Raw genomic sequence first — 10,118 nt, forward strand, 5'->3', positions numbered from 1 at the left:
CAATTAGGCATGGTGAAACATCTCCAGTAACGTCTATAATTCATCTTCCTGGCATGTGAAGAAGGCAACTTGGGACTAATGTTTTGTCTCTTGTGTCAGAGGATTTCAATGGAAGCAAGTCACTTCCTCTCTTTTTCCTCAGCATTGAAAAACTGCCATTTTCTCCAAAGACAGACAAAAGATGAGCAGGAACTCAGACATTTTCCAATCAATGTTCCTGGAGCTCGGCCACGACTCGTTTGGGCTTTAAGACGACCTTGACGTTCAGTGGGCATGCATGTGCCACCACAGAGCCAGCAAACACACGCAGTAAATCACCTTCTGTTTACACACACACACACAGACACACTCTCTTGTGTCTGGGCTGTGGGCTTGTTAGCACAGAGGCCAAGCTAATTCAAATACAGTGTTCAGCACTGCGAAGCAGCTGGAAGCACACAAGCTGTTAACAAGGTAAGGTGAAAATGGTTGATGGAATGCTAACTTCCTCCTCCTTCACACTTTACTAGCAGCAGCTCAGTGTGCACCCCTTCGACCGCGAACCCACCACAGCACTCACACTTTAACACTTTCACTCAATTGTGTTCATGCATGTAAACGCTCATGCGTGCCGTGCCAGGACACAAACATGTTAGCACACCACCGCTGCAAACTACATCTGCTCTGATGGCAAATCAGACGACCAAGCAGAAACTAGAAGAAGTCATACAAGGAATTATTTATGGGTAAAACCAGTAGTAAGAGTGTTTGATAACTCTACTGTTGTCGAAAGCTTGTCATGATCACGTGAAAAACATGAATGGGTCATGGATTATGTCAAGTTACAATACAGACCAACTCGCAAAAACATCAAGTTGTGAATCCGACTGTATCTGTCAAGTCAAACGAATATGGATGCTGCTTTAAGGTTTATGTAGTTCTTTTTTTGAGGGGCCACTTTTTAATGAAGCAGGTCTTTTCTGGTGCCAGTTAAAGTTGCCCTATTATGCTTAATTGTATTGTGTTCCTCTACTGTGACATGTTTACATGCTTTAATGTTCAAAAAGGTCTTTATTTTTCTCATTCAGCACTTCTTTTCAACCTCTGTCTGAAACCAGAGCCCAGTCTGCTCCGATTGGTTAACTGGCCGCCCCTTAGCCTATCAGGTACAATATGTTGGAGTGCTAGCGAATTGTAAAGCGAGTGACATCACTATGTAACACAAGTAAACAAAGTTCAAGGCGTTTCAGGCAGAGGTGGAGGGGCCCGAGAGAAACTCCCTCTGGAAGGCACTTTGGAGTTTTCCCTTTCCTGTAGTGTGTGTTATATAGGTTTTTTGTGCATGTTAAAGGTCTGCAAAGGTTAACATCCCAAACAGCATAATAGGGCCTCTTCAAGGGAGGTGCTGCTCTCAAAATATGTATAGCAAGCTCAGCAAGTCGATGTATTTATTATTATCGTGCAAATTGGTCTGTTAAAACTTTGCCGGCACAACACCTTTGCAAAGAGGGCAAATAGTTTTATTGTGGTCCTTCAGCTTGCTTCAGGTTTAAAATCAATATAATACCATACAGGGGATTCTTTTTCGCAATGTGCGCTTCCATGACAGCATTCAACTAGTGTAACTAGCATGTGGGCAGTGTTAATTCTAAAGCCCCATGCGTGCAACACACACACACCAGGACTAATATATAAAAAGGCAAAATGCTGGTGGATTGAAACTTTAACATACTACGAACACAAATGCACATAACAAGCAAAACTACACTGCAATCAACAAATCTTGAGGTTGCCGCATGAATGACACATGGGAATCTTTCCCATCTCTACTGTCCTTTCCATATGAAATAAACAGGAAAAAGCCTTGTTTGTTTGCCTCCCTCTTTTAATGGAAGCAGGGCGTGCCAGTCTGGGGACGGCCAACACTGGACTGCAGCACGGACCGAGAAAAAGCTTTTGACAACCAAGCAACAACCAGCAAGGACACGGGCTCGGTGGAATTCCAAGTATGCTGGACATTGGAACAGTACTTCGGCGGCACTCGATGACGTAGCATCCTTGAAATATTGGCTTGGAAGCCAGTATCCTCGAAATTGAGAAACGGCCATAAACTACAGCACAAGTAGGCCAGCCTCCTCCTCCTCCTCCTCCTCCTCCTCCTCCTCCTCCTCCTCCTCCTCCTCCTCCTCCTCCTCCTCCTCCTCTTCCTCCTCCTCCTCCTCCTCCTCCTCCTCCTCCTCCCTTGCACAGCATCCACAGGGCTCAGCTGGTCTTTTCCCCATCAACACAAGAGTACTACTATTCCACTCCACAGAGTTCAATATACAGTTGTCTTCTTCTACTAACACAACACAGAGTGGGACTAATGGCTGCTGAGGCGTGTCTGATGTATGTATATATATATATATATATATATATATATATATGTATGTATATATATATATATGTATGTATATATATATATATATATACACGATACTGCTGCAGGTTTGTGTTGAAAATGGAAGGCATCAGCAACACGACATGCACATCAGTGAGGAGTTAGTAATAAAGTGGCTTTGATGAAAACATAATGGCCCCTTCACCTTTATTAATGGAGGATGGTGCGCCCACTGTAATGACACATGAAGCTCTGCGCAGGAAAGCAGCTCCATCACACTCACTAACAAACTGCAGGAGGAGCTCATAACTGGCCCCACTAATTGACAACTGGCTGAATTTATTTTTACCAAATGAGCCTTATAGCGTGCTACACTTTAGTTCAGCATAAAGACATATTAATGGTTAATGTATGAATCATATAAAAGAGATCCCGATCTGTTCCGTGTTTGCTCACTGCTCTCTATCTGCAGTTTGCAACACCTGTGCTTCCCTGTGAGAGAAATCCCAGGCGTTGCATTCTTCCCCTCTTTGCAGGCACTTGAACTACAGTCACACAAGCAGCAACTTATTAATATCTCGCTTTCAAATGCTAATTCCTCTTCATGCATAAATCATAACTCCAGAGGTGGCTAGTGTAGTGTAGCTTTAAAAAAAAAAATGTAAGTATGGGGGGTGCCAAACAGCCTGCATGTAGAAACAAATGATATTAACCCACTTGCGTGAAAAGTGAGCGTCCCAGTTAAGAGTCTCATAGCAAGGCCAACCTTTTTTGCTCTAATAAGCCTGAAACCTCTTCAGTATCAGCAGAAATCTGGAAGAATTCGAACTTTTAAGTCAAGGGATGTCACACAGATCCAACAACCTCGCTATTTTTCATGCAGGGGTTTGTTGCTGGATATACCTGCACTGATGTTTAAAACCATAGGTAGGGAGAAGCAGCATGCTCCAATAGTCGCACATTCGCTAACCGGGTTCAATTTGACTTGAATAGTCAAACTTCCTGCTGGTGATGGAGGAGTCCTGATGGGTGAGCAGCCTGCCAACCTACAGCCACCTTCCGCCGCTTTGTTGTGTGTTTGGCATGCTGTGCTGCAGATGCTGCTCTGTGATACAGCCGCAGGTCAATGAATCATTCTTTCTGCCTGCATCGTCACCAAATGTGTCCTCCAGAAAAGTCGGTTTGGGAGGACAATCAGAGCCATTTTAAATATGTGTTGCTTCATTGAGTTTCATATACAGTTTGAGATGTATCACCTGGGAAAGTTGCTGCAGCTTAGCAAAACAAAATCACCAAACAATAAAATGAACCTTTTGAGGATACATGGAATAAAAGTAATTTAAACTATTATAGGTTAAAAATGTATGGATAAATTACTCTTTATGGATGCAAAACAAACATATTTAAATGCAGTGATTTTCTTGAGTGGGTGCAGTAATTTAGACATCATTATGATTAAAAGGCTGGATTATTTGCTCATATGTATTCATCTTGTGCTTATCAATCAATCAATCAATCAATGTTTATTTATATAGCCCAATATCACAAATGTTACATTTGTCTCAGTGGTCTTCACGGTGTGTACAGATATTCAGCCAACTACTCTTCTTTCCTGGTTCTTGCAATGCCATGCCATTCCCACTTGATGGCCCACATGTTCTCATCCATCCACATGGGATGGACTTGTATGGGTGTGTTTGGTCGCCTACCTGCCAGGAGCTGGAGGGGATCTCTGCGAATTTGCCCAGTCCCCCGAAGGTGTAGCATCGGTACATGTGATCCAGAGACTCTGAGCAGTGCCACAGCAAGCCGAAGCTCACAGAGTCCTTGTTGTTGTGGTGGTGGAGGTGGTGGTTGTTCCTCAGCTGGTCCTTAACAATCCAGGCAGGGGATATGAAGCTGAAACTGCACACGGCGACCAGAGCGGAGGAGAGGAGCACCCAGAAACAGCCCACACAGCTGAACATGGTGGCAGCGTGGGGCAGAAAGCCCGGAGACAGACCCAGATCGATCCCGAACCCGGCTTCTTCTTCTTTCTTATCCCGGCCCAGGAGCGAATGCATTTGGAGCTCACACCTTCAGGAGCAAGACTTCAACTTCAGCCGCTCACCACATCAGCAAATAAATCACTGGCACATCCGCAGTTTGTGTCCCCAGAACATCAGCCCTGGACAGACCAACCAGGAAGAAAACGTCCAAAACACATCAGCAGGAGTGATGGTAATCAATGATCATGAGTCAAGTCATCCACGCCTCCACTCAGCCTGGATAAATGCCCAAACCTGCCATACACACGCGCAAGAGGTTTGTCGCACCCAAAAACTGGGTGCGCATTTGTCATATCAGTGCAGGTGGAGAAGCAGTTTTTAATTTATACCAACAAACACAACATGTCCCGCAGCAGGTGCCGCTGCTCTCCTCTGCTCCTGTCTGTGCACTCGCTCTGCCTTCGCACGGACAGCAGCGCACTTTGCGTTTCAGCAAGAGTGCGTCTGGACAACGTCAAGCTCACAACGGTTAAAATAAGTACTTCCGGATGGGTTTTTCAAAGTTAAGGCATGATAGGAGAAGCGCGGGAATATTTTTCAATAATTTGCACTGAAGAGCCACTACACTGATTTTACAGGTCAATGTCAGTTTACTGTATGCTAAATAGGCTACATGCTAGGCTCACGTTTATGGGATTAGTTTTGTATCATAAAGATAAAGCAACACTTTCTCAGAATAAAGCAAAAATATGAGTTTAAAAGAAGAAAAAAACGGAGTCAAGCAAAATAAAATAAATTTCAAAAAGAAAACTATAAGTTGCAAACAAATCATTTGTGTAATCATGTAAACTATAAGTATTTTTTCTTTGTTTTAACATAGGTTTTTGTTTGCGGTTCTTGTTTCTTCTTTCTCAATGGTCAGACTTTTGCTCTCGCTGCAGCTCTTCTCGTTTGCGCTCCCTCATTTTTTGTTTTAGATTCTGACACAAACCTCCCAGGTGGGCGGGACTTTCAGGGGTGCGTCCCCATTGGCTACTCAGTTTTTAAGTGACAGCCCACTACACCACAGATCATACAGTGCAACTCATGCAGCAAACTCCGGAGTCCACTCGGCCACGTTAGTGTCGGTGTCTCCTGGGGAGTTTTCATGAACATATCGGACTCATCTTATGGATTGCTGTTCATTATACTTGTGTTGTGTTTATACTTTATTCCAACTTTAAATATTTTAATACCTGAACACACTGCTGTTGTTAAATAATTTCCCAATTTGGGATTGATAAAGTGTCTGTCTATTTATTTATTTTATAGATTTAAAAAAAACACATCTATGTATTTTCAATCTAAAGGTGATACACAATATAAACTGTATACTGTTATTTTTTTCAAAGACATGTTACATTTGAAAAGCATATATTGCTATGTTTAGGACAAACAATTAAAGACTGCTTTAATTTAACAAATTATACAATATAAAAGTGGCAGATTTGCTTTATGAAACAGACCAGACCTAGGCTGCATATCAACACAATTAGGAACATGCTCACATCTTACTATGTGGGTCTGAAGAGTTGAAGCATTTATTCATACATAATGGATACAAACTGTGTTGTCTCATTCTATATCCTGTGAGAAAATGATATACGTTTAGCATTACAAACTCTACATACTATTCCTAGCCTGAGGAAGATATGAATAATCAACAGATTTGAATGGAATCTCTAACATTTTCATGTATAATAAAGACAAAAGAGTGATTATACAAATTACATTTATTGAAATTTGAACCAGAAGATTAAGTCTCAAAGAATTATGTAAATAAAAGGGCATAAAACAAAAAGGTAGATAATAATAAAATCTATTAAATGTAAAGACATTTGGTCAAATGAAATGACACTGAGCCAGTGATAACAGCAACGCCCAGCGTGGATGAAGCTGGTGCAGGTCTCTCTTCATGCCCCCCCTCCGTGCTGTCCCTCAGAGGAAGTAGGGAAACGGGATAAGACTCTGGACGCCACGCTGTCTCAATGATCCACACTGTTAATATGAGAGGAAAATAATGTTTTAGGAAATGAAAAATATGAAGTTAACAAATAAAACACAGCTCATGGACGGTAGGTTTTCCTACAAAGTTAACTCAGCCTCCATTGATTTTCATATCAAATTAGCGTGTTAATAAAATAAGCTATCATGGCTTATACTTGCATATCTAAACAGAATCATGAAAGCATGTTGGTAGAGTCAGGCACACGAGACCGTTTGAGTGTGTGCGCCGGTGTCTGAACGATCACTCACTTCTAGCTATGTAGCTGTAGGCTATTTAGCTTGCATTGTTATGGAACTACTAAAGGTAGCAAAAGCTAACTTTCATAGCACAGCTTTACTTCTCACTTAACACAATAAAGAAACAGACCGTATAGTACAGCACAAACAACAAACATGATCAATACTTACATATATTTTCACTTGTAGTATTATAATAATTGAAATGCTGGTTCTTCTGGGGGTGTTCTATCCACGTTCAGCTACCGCACTGCAATCGCTGGAGGACTTGGCTGTCACTCAAAAACTGAGTAACCAATGGGGACGCACCCCTGAAAGTCCCGCCCACCTGGGAGGTTTGTGTCAGAATCTCAAACAAAAAATGAGGGAGCGCAAACGAGAAAGCTGCAGCGAGAGCAAACGTCTGATCATTGAGAAAGAAGAAACAAGAACGGCAAACAAAAACCTATGTTAAAACAAAGAAAAAAGACTTGGAGTTTACATGATTACACAAATGATTTGTTTGCAACTTATAGTTTTATTTTTGAAATTTATTTTATTTTGCTTGACTCAGTTTTCTTTTCTTTTAAACTCATAATTTTGCTTTATTCTGAGAAAGTGTTGCTTTATCTTTATGATACAAAACTAATCCCATACAGGTTTCCCAAACTTCAGACAATGTAACTATCCACATTTCCAAAGTAGCCTCAGCCTGCCACCTCCAACTGCAGATACACAAAATATAACAACAAATACTTACCTTGCCTTTCTTCTTCTTGCTCTGTGACCATATATCCTAGAATTAAGTAGCCTTGAAGCATCTTCTCAAGTTCTTGCCAGGCGCCGCCATGTTGTTTCAGACTCTTCTTTAGTAATGTCAAGACTGGCGGGGACATTAGTCTTTCGACGTTAAAATGATATGTATTCTGTGTTAAGCAAAGCTCTTGCATATCACTAGGTAGGTTACCACAGTTTGGGATTCACTTGGCTATGTAGGCTAATGTCCTCTCCTCTTTGGGTCTGTAGTATTGAATGCAACAGTAAATGTTGATATATGGTTTATAGGAGGCACGCTGGGAGATTTAATAAAGTATAGGAACATCGTTCTGGTTTACAAAATCCTGCACAATACAGCCCCTCCACCTCTTAACTCATTGGTTACTCAACGTAACAACACCAGACGGACCACTAGAAGCTCCAAACGTGGCGACCTATCAGTCCCATTCAGGAAGAGTACTTTTGGTCTGTCATCATTCTCGGTCACAGCAATACAAAACTGGAATTCTCTACCCACTCAAATCAAAGACATACATACACATCCCACCTTCACAGCTCACTTCAAAACATGGTTCACTGAGAACTACACCTGCACACACTAGTCTGTGTCGAGTATGGCGTGAGTGTTACGTTGTGTTACATGTTGTGATCATGGATGTTGCCCCTGGTTTCTGTTATGTGATTGTGATGTGCTATATGTGACATGTACTGTATATAGTAACGTGTGTTGTTTATTGTTCTCTTTTATCCTCACACCGGTATCTACTTGTCTTTCCTCCTTTTTATTTTATTTTATATATTTTATTATAGCTGTTGATATATTGTAATTTTAAGGGTGTCTATTACCATCTGGCCGGGGACAACAGCTGGAAATTAGCCATGTCGGCTAAAGCTGCACCATTTACTGTTTTTGTGACAGTTCATCGATGGGGACTGTCCACGACACTATACATAAATAAACTAAACTAAATCACTGAATAATAATAATAATAATAATAATAATAATAATAATAATAATAATAATAAATGGAATTTATAAAGCGCCTTTCACGGGACCCAAGGTCGCTGTACATGGTGGACAGACAAAACAAAACAGACAATGAGGCATGCCCGGCACAGTGGGAGGGCCAGGGAGGGCCAGGCCCTTCCATTTGACATTCCTGCCCTCCCCAATAAACACGTTTTTTATTATTTATAAAAATTAAAAAATATATTTATTTTATTTTTTTAATTATAAATAAACTGTGAACTTTTATGCTACGATGTATGTGATGTCAGAACAAAAAAAAAAATCGCAGGCTACGTCAAATAAATGCATGTGTGTGTTGTGATTTGTGATTCGTCCCCATTTAGACCAATCACAGCGTCACACTCTGCCGCCTATTCTGGATTTGTTTATTGTTTATTGTGCATTCTGTAGACTCCCATTTCTGTTTGAATTACAAAATGGACATCAGAAATTGGCTTAAAAGGTCTAAGGATTTATTAAAACGAAATAGCGATGAAAGAACTGCAGCCGATGGTGCTGCTGGCAACCCTGCACCTGCCGTTGCAGCAGCGCGCCTTAATGTCACAAGCTTGACCTCGGCAAACCCCGGGGCTAAATTAGCGATGATCTTGGGGTTAATAAACCCAAGCAGGTGAAGCTGGATCGTTATCCAGGGAGATTGTTTTCAGGAAAGAAGCGCACTTTTGCCGCTGCATGTTACAACAACAGACCATGGCTTGAATATTCGTTAAAAGCAGACGCAGCCTTTTGTTTCCCCTGTAGACAGTTTAAAGTCAATACGTCTTCATCTGATGTGGCTTTTACTGTCAAAGGTTTTTGCCACTGGAAACACGCCTTACAGACTGATAAAGGACTGCTAAGGCATGCCGCATCAAAAGAACACATTTCATGTGAGAGTGTGTGGAGAGAGAGACAGATACGCGAGGAAACAAATAAGGATATTAGTACTTTGGTGCAGATCAGCTGGCACGGAGCCGTTATTACGTGTCAGCTGTCATTGATATTTTAGCTTTTTTTAACCTCAGAGGCTTTTTTTAACCTCAGAGGTGACTCGATTCACTCCACAGCATGTCCGAGTGCAGTGCATAGGAACATAAACCATGCCCAAGGCGGGCTAAACAGTTCATCGTCTCCGTCTCTACTATTTCTCTCCGAGTGCAGCGATGAGGAAGCTGCCATCCGTAACCAGTGTGCCTTGCTCGTGATTTACCAGTGTCTGTGCTGCCACGCACACAATGTTTCAAAGTGGTTTCTATGTTGCCCTTTATTTGTGTATGTATTTGCGATAAGTGTGCGTCTTTACCTTTATATATACAGTCTATGGTCTTTACCCAATGCTGTTGGCCTTGCTGTTTGATATAAATTATGCCGCAGGCCCGCAGCACGTGACGGTTTTGTGTGCCCTCCCATGAAAATCATATGCCCTCCCTTTAGATTTGTTCTGGCGCCGGGTCTGCAATGAGGAGCGAACAAAACAAGAACAAAATAAAATAAAGAAAGCCAGGGGACCAGGAAAGGACTAGGTTCCGAAGGCCATGGTGAACAGGTGAGGAGATCACTGAGAGCACTTATTTAACAAAATGACTTTTATTTTGAAGGCAAAACCCCACTTTTCCGCTGTATTGCACATATTTTGTTTAACTTTACAGACTGGGTGTCTGTCTGGTCCTGGTCTGATCGCGGCTACTTCTCCAAATGCACCTTGCACTTTGTTAATGCGAAG

The 10,118-nt window shown here is 41.7% G+C and overlaps 1 protein-coding gene across 1 annotated transcript in view; it reads right to left on the reverse strand.

Annotated features, from left to right (window-relative positions):
• LOC117557242 (transmembrane protein 211) overlaps positions 1-4,829 on the reverse strand; it is a 122,281-nt gene extending 117,452 nt beyond the window's left edge. The window contains exon 1 of the mRNA XM_034232967.1: positions 4,069-4,829. Within this exon, the coding sequence (XP_034088858.1) occupies positions 4,069-4,422 (354 nt within the window). The 5' untranslated portion in view covers positions 4,423-4,829. The remainder of the gene's footprint in view (positions 1-4,068) is intronic.
• Between the last annotated feature and the right edge of the window lie 5,289 nt (positions 4,830-10,118).

This window comes from Gymnodraco acuticeps, unplaced genomic scaffold (genome assembly GCF_902827175.1).
Source record: "Gymnodraco acuticeps unplaced genomic scaffold, fGymAcu1.1, whole genome shotgun sequence".
NCBI classification, from domain to species: domain Eukaryota; kingdom Metazoa; phylum Chordata; class Actinopteri; order Perciformes; family Bathydraconidae; genus Gymnodraco; species Gymnodraco acuticeps.